The sequence below is a fragment of the Montipora capricornis genome, chromosome 4 (assembly GCF_036669925.1).
Source record: "Montipora capricornis isolate CH-2021 chromosome 4, ASM3666992v2, whole genome shotgun sequence".
In the NCBI taxonomy this organism is placed as follows: Eukaryota; Metazoa; Cnidaria; class Anthozoa; order Scleractinia; family Acroporidae; genus Montipora; species Montipora capricornis.
Window position 1 is genome coordinate 1,464,101 of NC_090886.1, and position 12,500 is coordinate 1,476,600.

The 12,500-nt window shown below is 37.6% G+C and overlaps 1 protein-coding gene across 1 annotated transcript in view; it reads right to left on the minus strand.

Moving 5' to 3' along the window:
• The window catches only part of LOC138045106 (eukaryotic translation initiation factor 3 subunit C-like), a 32,820-nt gene that overhangs the window by 8,588 nt on the left and 11,732 nt on the right, over window positions 1-12,500 (minus strand). Inside the window, exons 7-18 of the mRNA XM_068891499.1 lie at window positions 12,269-12,308; window positions 10,565-10,689; window positions 8,346-8,503; window positions 7,575-7,713; window positions 6,781-6,876; window positions 6,189-6,258; window positions 5,987-6,086; window positions 4,857-4,956; window positions 4,358-4,476; window positions 3,342-3,465; window positions 1,364-1,406; window positions 47-300 (exon numbers count right to left, since the gene is read on the minus strand). Of these exons, the coding sequence (XP_068747600.1) occupies window positions 47-300; window positions 1,364-1,406; window positions 3,342-3,465; window positions 4,358-4,476; window positions 4,857-4,956; window positions 5,987-6,086; window positions 6,189-6,258; window positions 6,781-6,876; window positions 7,575-7,713; window positions 8,346-8,503; window positions 10,565-10,689; window positions 12,269-12,308 (1,368 nt within the window). The remainder of the gene's footprint in view (window positions 1-46; window positions 301-1,363; window positions 1,407-3,341; window positions 3,466-4,357; window positions 4,477-4,856; window positions 4,957-5,986; window positions 6,087-6,188; window positions 6,259-6,780; window positions 6,877-7,574; window positions 7,714-8,345; window positions 8,504-10,564; window positions 10,690-12,268; window positions 12,309-12,500) is intronic.

Consider the following 12,500-nt stretch of genomic DNA (forward strand, 5'->3'; position numbering starts at 1 on the left):
AATAAAGGGTAGACTTACATGTTTAGAGAAAATGTTAAAAACAAACCTGTGTTGGGATGTCAGAATGCTGAATGGTCTCTTGCAGATGTGACATAAGCATCAGATCACGAGCCTCAAACCAGCGATCATGCAATGCATGGTGATAGACATGGCAAAGCATAGCTCTGGTGCGGATTCGATCAGAAGTGTCACGTGAGTAAATGAACTTGCACATTTTGTCAATTTTCTCAGAGGAGTTTTCCACTTGTTTCTCAGGATCTTTCTTTGTCTTTCCTCCCTCATCAGAATCCTTGTTGGCATCTAATAGGGGAATAAAAATAGCGAATGAAGGTATGGCATGTAGCTTGTACTAAGGTAACGGAGTGCAAGGTTAAAACTTTGTAAACTATGAATCCAAAACAATGTCCTGCAGACTGCACATTACTAATTAGCAAATTGTTTAATATCACTTCAACGTCCCCATATCTGGCAAAAATGTAACGGTGATCAATGAAAGTTTCAACAAACTTTTCCAATTACTAAAAGGTCTTAACCACAACCACAAGTCTTTGCGGGCGTGCAAGCTATCGGCGCCATTTTCTGTAATACAGAAACTAGTATTTCTTGAAAAGTCAAATTCCATCGCCTCACATCCTCGTGTTTTTGGATGCCCAGTAGCTTCAAACTTTGTTAATATTTTCCTTAATGTTTAAATATTGTATTTTTGGCGTTATTTGGGTGTTGTGTTCGTGTTAAAAGCGAAATGAAAACTGTGAAGAAAGGTCGTCCGCCGAGGAAGGAAAAGCGCCATGTTATTTGGCTCACTACTTCAACCTTAAGTAAGATTATGGAACGAAAGGAGGAAGGCGTTTGGATTAAAAAACAAATCGAACAGCGAATTCGCAGAAGTTCTTCTTCACGGATGTTTCTGAAGCCAACCGGCCAATTCGATTGCCTGGATAATAACAACAACAAAGGCGTGCAAAGGACACTGGTTGTCGGTGGCCCTTTAAAAAAGTGTTGGATCTCACCTAAAAAAGTATAAAAACTAAATTTTTGGCAACGTTCTGCTTACCTTAATCAGAGCAAAATGACGAGATGAATAATTAAAAGAGCTTTTTAAGGCATGTTTTGATCCCTAAGGGGCACAATAAAAGGCAAATAGGCCTTAGGGAGAGGATGGCGTTCATTTACAGCATTGGTATTTAGTGTGGAATGCCAAGATTCTAAGAATAAATGTTTCTGTCGGTTGCTAACACCACGCTCTAATAACTCTACGTAGTTGGGATGAATATCATGTGCAGTTAATCTTTAATCATGAACCCTGACCGCCCAAACAGTATTTTCCAATTTCATCTGGAAACTTTGTATTACATCTACACACCTTCTGACTCTTTACATTCTTCTTCCCTCTGTTCTTGACCAACCTAGAAAAAAATAATGAATGATTATGGCGCTTGTAGGAATTTGAAGGAATCCACGCGCTTGTAGGCATTTTCACAAATCCATGCGGGGCTGCAGGAATCCTACAATAATAAGACAATTACGGTAAATAATGTAGCTTTATTTTTGTTGAATGATCATTTACAGGTTTCTTTTTCCAGTTCCGTGCGCCGGTGGCTCAGTTGGTTGAGCATCAGGCTGTCATACGGAAAGTCGCAGGTGTACTTTCATCTGCAAATGGTTAGACTTTCAAGTCTTCTCAGATAAGGACTATAAACCGTAGGCTCCGTCTCACAAATACCTTCTATGTTCATAAGTTTCCTGTGGGACGTTAAAGAATCCACACACTATTTGATAAGAGTAGGGAGTAGGGGGATGTAACCCGGATTGGCAGTGATGTCTCCAAAAAGACTTACTGTGTATGAGGCCACCTAAGGAAAAACAGCCATGAGCCAAAAAGGGACTTTGCTGAGTGCTGGAACATGTAGATGTAGATGCAGAAGTTTATTAGCAAAAGCTACTATTAATTTTTTAAAAGCCTGGTTCTAATTATGGACAGCATCAGAAGGACAAGTATCAGACGCTTCACAAATATTTAGGCTAACAAATTGACTGACTCTCAACTGAGCGGCTTCATAGCTCAGTTGATAAGAACACTGCACCTGCATCACAGAGGTCGTGGGTTCGAATCCCGGGTCACACAAATTTTTCAGGTGTCTATAAAGAGACAATTGCTTAAATTGTCTAGTTAGTTCGATCATTTCTCCAATTCACCTCTAAACCGCACTTCACAAATTTGTCAACCAAATAGCAACCAGGAAAAATACGAATCCATAGGAATTTGTAGGAATTTACTACAATATATGGTGAATGGAAATATTCAATAATTTTGTTACACTTTTTGCGGTATGTCCGATAATATACAATACAAATGTTATCACTGTCAGTGTGGCTGGTATTGACCTTCTTCTTCACTCAAAATTTTCTTGAGTAATGTGAATTAAGAAAGCAGCGTAAAGAAGGTCAAAGCATGGCTGGGAGGCATTCAAACCTTGGCTGTGAAATAATTGCACAACATACCTCTACCAGGTGAGCTACAGTACATGTATGTGGCCATCTTTATGAGATCATTTAATTTACCAGCTTAGTTGCAGAAAAACAGCATACATAAACCAAATAGATAATGGTCTACATCCTGCCACTGCTCAAGCCTGGGTGTTTTTTCATCTCTTTGCAATTTCTCAAATTGCTCCCTTCAACATGAGTGATGATCTTTTTTACTTTAAATAAATTTCTATGTATCAGCAGTTTGATTTATAACCCATTGACTCCTGGGAGAGTGAAACTTTTAAACAGATTTTACTCTGTCTAATGCCAGACAATTTTACTTATCAATGGAGGTAAGTTCAGTAGTCAACGGGTTAAGAAAATTGCCTACCAAATTCAGTAATTCATTTAAATCCCAAAAAGGAGACTGTTAACTGTTTTCCAAGCTCTTCCAAGGACAATAGTTTCAAGCAACAAAAGTTCTGTAGATATGGAGAATGAAGTTAAAAATGTGTCAACAATAATTTTGTCCTGGATGGTAAATCAAGTTCCACTCTGGGCTTGTCTTAAGTATTTGCTCAATGTTTATTTATTTATTAATTTATTTATTTATTAACTCTGCCAGTCAAGCTGGCAGAGCGCCACAACAGCTTGCGCCAATTACTGTGGCCCCTTTTTTACCCTCCCAACCATGATACACAACAGAAGACAGACCACAACACCAGGAACTACGTGCCCTACTCTTAGCGACAAGTGTGTGGGTTCTTTTACGTCCCACAGGATTATAAACTTTGGAGGGTTTTGAGATGGGACCTCTGGCCCACAGTTCTTCATCCGTTTACTTCACAAATCACGTTTTCACTGATGCAAACCTTGTAATAAAGATGCTCAATGTGTCGCAAATAAACTCTGCAAATCTCTGATCTTGAGCCATTAACCTCCAGGTAGCTTTGCAACTTAGTGATGAGGTCACAGACTTTTTCTTCATCCCTGAGCCTGCAACATTGTAGGGGAAAAACATAACAAGAAGTGACTGTCGTACTCCACTCGGTCTTCTAAATAATAATTATGACCCTGATTATTGCCCTTTCTTCCAGTCTTAGGGCACTTATTAGGGAGCTCAAGAAACGATGACAGCGATGGCAACAACACCCCCATTGAAGAAACAATGACATCATTCAATTTGGTTAAAAGAGCACAAGAAATCGTGCTGCAATTGTGCAGCACAAATTTGAGCACATCTTTTTTGGTACTCTGCATAATGACGATGTGAAATCACCAAATTTGAGGTTTTAACAATAACATGAGCATGCAATAGTAATCTTTCATTCTCTATTTTCACTCGGAAACCGCTCTTACCAATTTATTTTTAGGATAATTCACCCACACTGTAGGACATGAACGAGATGGAATTTAATGACGAAAGAGTTATCATAGAGCAAAAAGTTATATTTTGAGGTGACGTCAATGTCGCTGTCATAGATCTTAGAGTCCCTATTTTGCTTCAAGACTCATTTCAGGGGTTTCAATATTTAATATTAAGTTGGTCGCTGGTTTGAGTAGATTAACCAACTGGCCTTGGTTGTTTAAAAGGTGGATAACGCTCAGATGTTGGTACTTATTGAAACAGCTAAGTTTTGACTGTTATTTTCCTAATGTCAAGCAGTGTTAGATATAACAGCCCCATAATAATAATGTTGTCGAAGGCCTTTTCCTTTAATGTTATGTACTAGAAAATCCAGGATGTAGAGGTTATTTTAATAACAAAAAGTGGTGACAACAACTGACAAGATGGACCCTCGTACATAGTGCAGATTCTCTCTTTTCTATTAATATTAAAGAAAATGTTCTGGTCAGAGTGCAAATAAAAGATGACTGCACTATTTACCTTGTGACATATTCAGTTGAGTGACAATCGCAGCCTTGAAGCATTTTGGTAAATTCATCATCCATACGCTCCACAGTGACCAGAGGACATCCTCGAACTTTATATGGTTGATCGACATTCTAACCCAAAACACAAAACAACAACAGTAATCTTAATTCATTTTGTCCATCACAAAATTATTCACAAATACATGCACTTATTACTCACAACAAAAATTTCTTATAAAGCCTCGGAGTCTTACAGTGCAACGCGCCTTACTGTGGCCACCCAACAAACTTTCACATTTGACAATTATGTGTAAATACGTCAACTCAACAACCCATGCAATGGTGTTCAACTTACAACGGTGCGAACTTTGCAAGGAGGCGTGACTGTCAATCCAATTTACAACTCCTGATTGGCGGAAAATTTGTAAAAAAAACTTTGTTAGGCGGCCACGGTAAGGCGCGTTGCACTGTAATAAATATTACTGTAATATCCATAAACATGCCTACAGTACCTGGACATTTTCAAATTCTTCCGATATGTTTTCGCCAACAGTCACTTTGTCTTGGCTTTCAATCAGGAGATCAATCAGTTCATCAATCTGCTTCATACATCTACAATGAAATGGCATTTGTTTGGGTCATGATAATGCCAGCCATTGCATCATGGGCCAAGAGAAGTAGTTTGCAGATGATAATTTAAGTCAGTATATTCAGTGAGTCACTAAGTCATTAATTCCTCGTAAATGCAGCTCTCATAGCTTTCAAGTTGGTAAGTTGGTTATGACAAACTTTTAACAAGAAAAGTCCAGTGTAAGATGAGTGTCATCCTTAGTAGCCTGTATACATATAATGTGAAGGACAGAACTCAAGGGAAACCTAACACTACTGTGAATGAGATGGATAAAAAACCTTCCACCTCATTCACTGTTACTGCTGGGCCTCGCTTAATTTCTGTCCTTTACAGAGATATGTATATACGCTACTAAGGATAACACTCACCTTACACTTAACACTTCGCTAAGACCAAGCCAAAGTTGTCAGCAAACTCCCACAGCCTGCACCAGTCTGGCCTTGTAGCTCAGTCAATAGAGCAGCGGTGATATAATCCAGAGGTTGTGGGTTTGATTCCCACCCAGGGACCCATTTCTCGAAGGACCCGAAAGCTTTTCGGGCCTGAAAATCCATTTGTAAAACTGCCATCCGCTTGTTTTGGAAAGCTGATCTTCTAAGATGTTTTCAAGAAACTAGAAGCAGAATAACTGTTAAGTTCGATGACTTAAACCCTCTCGTTTCTTGAGATACAGAGGGAATTTTGACACCCGAAAAAGGCCCAAAATGTTTCGGGAGTTTCGAGAAACAGACTCCAGATCAGAGATTTTTCTCTGTCCTTGGCTGATGCAGAAAGAAGTTGTTGATAAGCGAAGCTTCTTCATCCATCACATTCACTGTGGCGTTAGGCCTCACTTAATTTCTGTCGTTTCCAAGAAAATTCCAGTTCATAAGGCCTCCAAATAATGGCACAGAGCTTAGACTAGCAACTAAGTAGTGTACTTATAAAATTACTATAAATGCTTTAAAGTCTGAAGACAAATCAAATTTTCTATATTTAACGGTTCAAGTTTGATCGCATAATTCAACTTACTCGTGCCACATTTCCACCCTCATGCATGTGGCCATATTAGGATTGTAGTCAAAGATGGAGGAAATTATGTTGAAAACAAGCTTGATTGTCATTCCAACACCTGCATGAAACCAATAATTTAGGCATTCAATAATGGTTAAGCCATGGACACATGGAAAACAAAACATATTAATTTTTTTTTATCTCAAAGATATAAACCTACCCAATGTGTGCCTATCTGAAATAACCCTCAGTTGCTTCAAGAATTCAATTTGTTCTGTGCGATCTGTTCCCTGTAGAAGATGAAAGTTTATGTCACAATTATTTCTTAACAACAAACAAACAGTGTATTATTCATTTCATGGTGGTGGAAGAGGTGGATGTTTACAAAATTCAAGAAATATCTATCATTATTTGCCTCCACTTCAGTGAACAAATTTACTGACAAAGATTATTATTATTATTATTATTATTATTATTATTATTATTATTATTATTATTTACTACATGTATATGTATAACAGTTTTTTGGGGGTAATAATATTATTTAACCCAAAGCATGTTTAATACATGTAGATCATTCAGAACTGTGTTCTTTTCGAACACTACATGTATAAATTTTGTAAGCATGCAGGGATGAAGTAGACCACACAGACAGCTCATTGTTGTTTCCCGATAAAACATCTTGGATCATGCAGATGTGTAATTAGTTTGCACAGGATTCAAATCTACAACTTCAAGTCAATAGTCCATTGCTTTTCTCTTGTTTAAAACTTTGGCATACAGTAAGTCATAGTTCATAGCATAACACTGACCTTTTTGCCTCTGGCAGAGAGAATCTCGTGCAGTTTCTTTAAAACAACTTGATGATTGATCTCTGTGTCCTTAGGGAAAAGTTTCTTGGCTCGATCCTAAACAAAATGGTATGGATAACAAACAAAAATTACATACACTACCTTAATCCTGCATATAATGTGATAAAGTGAACTGGAAAAGGTCAAGCTAACCACCCAACACTATGAAGGAAGGCAGCCATTCTTTAAGAGTTCAAATGTCTACTTTGAAAAAGACCTGAAGTTGTCACAGGATTTAATCGCAGGTGAGATGGCATTGAACAAAAAAACAGCGCTGTCCTGGAAAGTGGGTAATGTATGCGGGATGGTTAGTTTAAGGGTGCTGCTTAAGCGTAGAGAGTAAGTATGGGTACTCAGCTGTCTGTCCTTGCATCTAAGTATTGCATGTGCTGTAGTCACTTAAACAGATGCTGTGTTAAAGGATAGAATACAGTGTCAGAATAGTCGAGTTGAGATAGAACAAGGCTCTCGGCCAAATGCTTTCTTCAGGAGAAAGGCATAAAGTTCTGGATCTTTCTTAAGCCTGGCGAGCGTCCCATGGCAAGATGATGCAAGGCTTTTGACATGCTTGTGCCAGCTCAATTTCTCGTTTAGGTGGACACCAAGCAGCTTGGTTGTTTGTAATGCATTCCCCATTGACAAGTACAATCGTCTGGCATTAGACATAGTAAAGTCTCTCTCTCAGGCTTTGTAGTGTTCTTTTTGCTTCACCTAAAGTTTTGTCTTTGTACTTATAATGTCTGTACAGAACATACCGCAGCTGTCAAGGAGCTGCTTTTAACTTGCGTCCATCCACCTTCATCTGCTTCTCCTTCTTTGGATTTTAGTTTACCAGATGTCTTCTTTTCTTTGATCTTTTTCTTCTGTTTTCCTTTGTCGTCTGCACCTTCATCCCTTAACAAAAATCAACTGAAGATTACTTTTCAGGTATCATTACCATGACTAACTGTGGAGGAGAGAGTTTCAAGTACTTCATATCAACAATAATTTGTTCATTTAAAAAAAACACCCTTTGAGCAAATCATTGAACAACACTCTTGCTGAAGATGAGCTAATAATAAAGCAAAGCTAACATTCAAACTCAAGACTACTTTATTTAAAAAACAAAATAATGTCATTATTCTTCTTGCAGGGAACACCAAAAGGGCACTTACTTTGCGAGGCAAGAATGTTGTTATGCATTAAGCACGACTGTTAGAAATTGATCACACTTAGAGTAATGTTCAACATGGAATCAATGAAATGGCAAAATTACTTAGAATGCAATAACAACAATAAAAGGGGAAGAAGTTCTGTAAAATGGACCTGTGAATGGATGCACCTGAAATGAAACCATTGGTTCCATGTGACTGTTTGAAGCAAAACTCATGCACAATCAGGATGCTCCCGAGGTGCAGACGAAATCAAGCTTCATGGTTCTTATAGCATACTTACATCCCCCCTGAAAGACAATGTCATGTGCTTACAGGGTCTACATGTATGCAAAGCATGATATGGAGTTTCCACTGGAGAGGAAAAACACCTACTTTTTAATGAAAAATGTGTGCTTAAGTTGAACATCTGCACCACCAATATCAATGTCACTGGAAGAAGATTCGTCCTCATCACTGTCCCAATCAGTACTATCCTCATCATCATCATCATCATCAACATCATCTTCATCATCATTACCATCTTTAGCAGCCTATGAATCATGAATCAACAGACCCTTTACACAATTAACTTCAGTTTCTGCTATTGGATTCTAGTTTGGTCTTCATGTTGTTCTCTTTTCATTAATTTTCTTCCAGCTATCATATCTTTGCAACAAAAATATCTCATTTCAAGGAAAGTATGAAACCATTCCAATATTCCATGTACAGTAATATTAACAGTCTCTCTCATCTACCAAACACTGGTCTAAACTGCTCGCAGTTCGACTAACTCAGAAGGGACTGTAAAGCAGTCTAACACTGGTCGAAAACAGTTTTAATGTACAGAGCAATGCCATGCACAGAATAAGTCTCACACAAATTAAACACACAAGAGGCACCAAATTTTTTTGCCTGTACTAATTTTTATGAAGCACATGTCAAAACAGATGTACTACGAAAACCACCGATCTGCCGAATGGGCCCGAATTACCAAGTCACTGCCCGGCCCACTTTCGTTTAACATTTTGATGAAATTCCTTTCCCATGGGCTTATGACTGCAACAATGGAAAAATACGTTTTCAAAATTTAACTCTGTTTTCTTAAGCAATCACAGAAAAACTTTCCACAAAGAAACCTGCGGTGAAGACTCTTCCGATAATGTTTGTATAATCTTCCTTCTCAAGTCTTCTCCGAGACCTTTTCCATGATTATACAGCCTTCCACATGCACAATACCTCTCAAGAATTTGAACTATTTACAAGTGAAAGTGGGCTGGGCAGAGACATGTAAATTTCCTCCCATTCCACAGATCGGTGGTTTTCGTAGTAATCATGATGCTAATGTTTGCTATTGTTGTTCATTCTATTACTTGGCTTTGCAGTGTATTGCAATACAAAAAAAAAAGACAAGCAATCGCCACATAACATTAGACAGGAATCAAAGCAGGGATGTCTTCCACATCAGTCAGATGCTCGGAGCAATGAGCCAAAAGAATCCTAAGGGAGCTTCAAAGATACTTTTAAAAACTAATGATAATCATATCTTTATAACAAGTGTTTAAAGGGGCTATGTCACGTTATTTTCGGGTGTTTAGGGGAAATCTTAAGTTAATCACGAAGTTAAAACTTGGAAATGGTAATATGGAAATCCTTTACTGACAAAATTGTCCTTACACACAAACAAGATGAAACGACCTTTATCCAGGTGATTTGCAGAAAAATTGAAAATGTCAGGTCAACTTTTTTCAAGATTTTACCAAATGCAATTCGTTTTAATCTTGTCCATTTGTGTCCATCCATGCTTATCTTTTTGTTTGGTGTATTTCTTTTGTGTTGTTCAACAGTTTTACGTGGTTATTGCCAATGTTTCATCCTACTTTGGGGCATTTTGGGTGTCATGAAATTAAGTCATTTTGCGTGACATAGCCCCTTTAAGTCATGTCTTCATTTAGAGTTTGTTTTCATTGTACATTTCAAATTTGTTACTTCTTCAGCCACATAGTTATAACACAAATGGTCAATTCTTAACACTTCCTTTGGGTTTTTACAGTTTGGCAAGTCTTCAAAAACTCTTTCTGAAATTTGTCTACTCCTACTTACACTTAAAATAATGTGATGTCCCATATTTGAATAGTTAGTTATGACATTACAGTTGCGTGGGTTTATTCCGATTTCCTTAAAGACAGTAATATTGATAAATTTATATGGATATCACTAATCACATAAGAAAAATCTATAACAGTTATTATTTTTTTCTCAATGCGCACGAGCAGGCATAATTCTATGAATCCTGCAATCTGATTGGCTCTAGGAGCGGGCGGAATTTTTCCATCTTGCCCGCCAACCCAGGCGGAATCCTAGCCCTGGTTGCATGAGCTTGTGTAATGACCTTAAATTTCCATTTTTGACATCGAATCTGTTTACATACGGAAGTTAAGTGTTTCAAAACAGATTTTTATCGGACAAGGATTCACATAAAAATATTTACCAGCTAAGGGGTCAGTCCATATAGCGAAAAACTGTGACCCCAGTCTTGAAAAAACTGCCCTTGGCCCCACAGCATTTTCAAGACCTCAGTCACAGCTGGCAAGTAAGATTTACTTATTGTTTACCTCAACTGACTTGGCTGGTTTGATTTTGTCAGATGAGCTTTTCTTTTTGAAAAAGTCATTGCCCGTCAGATCACCATCATCATCATCGTCATCATCCTGGTCTTCATCATCATCTGAAGCGGAAGCTGAATGTAAAAGAGAAATAACGTATTGGACAAATCTTTGACAGAAATAATTAATATGAAAAGAGGGCAGAATAACTCTCAAAATAAATCTTGATCAGTATCTTGCACAGTCCTTAGCCCATTTCTTTGAGTGAAGGCATCTTTTACTACCGAAATCAATGAACTGTTTACACCCTGAAAAAATGATTGATCACATTTGAATTTCAACTTTTCAACGTCTGACGTGTCATTCGTGATGTGAGCGAGGTTGTGGGAAAATGTAAAACAAACGAACCGCAGCTTGAGAGGAATGTGTGCAAAGAACTTTTCACCCTTTGGAAATGATATGTGGTCACTGATGGTTGAGCGGAGGGGGAGATGTTTCAACAGAATTCTACCCGGGAAGTTTTAGGGTCAACCGAAAAACATAGAAGATCCAGAACTAGATTTACTGCAACTGCTCATAAAAACACACCTTCGGTAACTTACATGGCAAAGCTGGATACTTACAGGTAGTGTAAAGACTTGTGTGCTTGGCCAAGAAGAAAATAAAAATGTCATACGCTTGCGAGGCAGTTCAGTGTAAACACGTAATGCTTTGTTTCAAATTTCATGCTCGTAAAGCAAAATTGTCTGGTTTATAAATAACAGTATAGTATCGACAAATTGTTCACTGGAATCGATACCGAAGTCTCACTCCAATGATAAGTTGAGTTTTTATCCCTTGTTGTTGTTTTGGTTGACTTAAATTCGAAGACAAATTCTCTGTGAAAATTATATGAATCGTCAACATGTCAATGTCAGTCGTGGAGAACAAATAATCAGTTACTATTTTCATTTAGTAATCAAAACGATTTCAAGTACGGTAATGTTGAAAATAAATGTAAAAGAAAACATTTGACATCTCTTTTTGTTTGTTCTTATCAGTCGTTGTGGAACATCGAAGGTGGGACAAAACGTCTTCCATATTTTTGAAACTGATTATTCCATAAAGTGAAAACAACTGTCAGCAGATTATTACCCAATCGTACAGGTTGATAACCTGCACCTCAACAACAAAGGAAAAACGTGCAAAACGCTCTAGAAATCATCCTGCATACTTAGTATAGGTAATCAAATGATTTTGAGTGCAATTTAGAATAAATAAGCTGGAGTAAGACGAACAAAATTTGCAATTTGTAGTCTTTGAAAAATTTACAAGTGCTTATTATTTTATTCCAAATTGCACAAGAAAAATCATGTGATTACTCAATAATATACATGAAAAAATTCAAGATGGTGAAGCAGAAGCAATGCACATACATCATACAAAAATTGCCCTATAAATTGCGCCATCCAGAGCTTGCATTTTATTGACTAGGTATCTCTGAATATGTTTGCTCATTGACCAATCAGAATGCTTGGTTTATTACTTCTTTTTGCACTGAATTACCTCTTTTCTGCTTTGTTACCTGGAAACTGCATTAAATTTTCTCTAAGCCCATCAGAATGGAGTAATTTTTTCATGTACGTTATTACATGTAATGGTAAAATGATGACAATTTTTTACGAAAAACGTTGGCAGTTTGCAGTGAAAAGATGACCTATCTAATGCATGTACCTGTATCCTCTTCACCTGATTCTCCAGACTGGACAGGGTTCTGTTGGAAAAAGAAAGAAAAAGGTACGGTGCCAACAAACTTCTGGATTTGGTGTTTTCCAGTATAATTATAAAATATAAACTTGCGACTGATGGGAAAAAGGGAAAAAAAAGTACCAGTAAAGAAGCACTTGGAGGAGGACTTCTTTTAGTTCAGAGACTGGACACCTATCAGTATGAAAGAGTTCTAGCA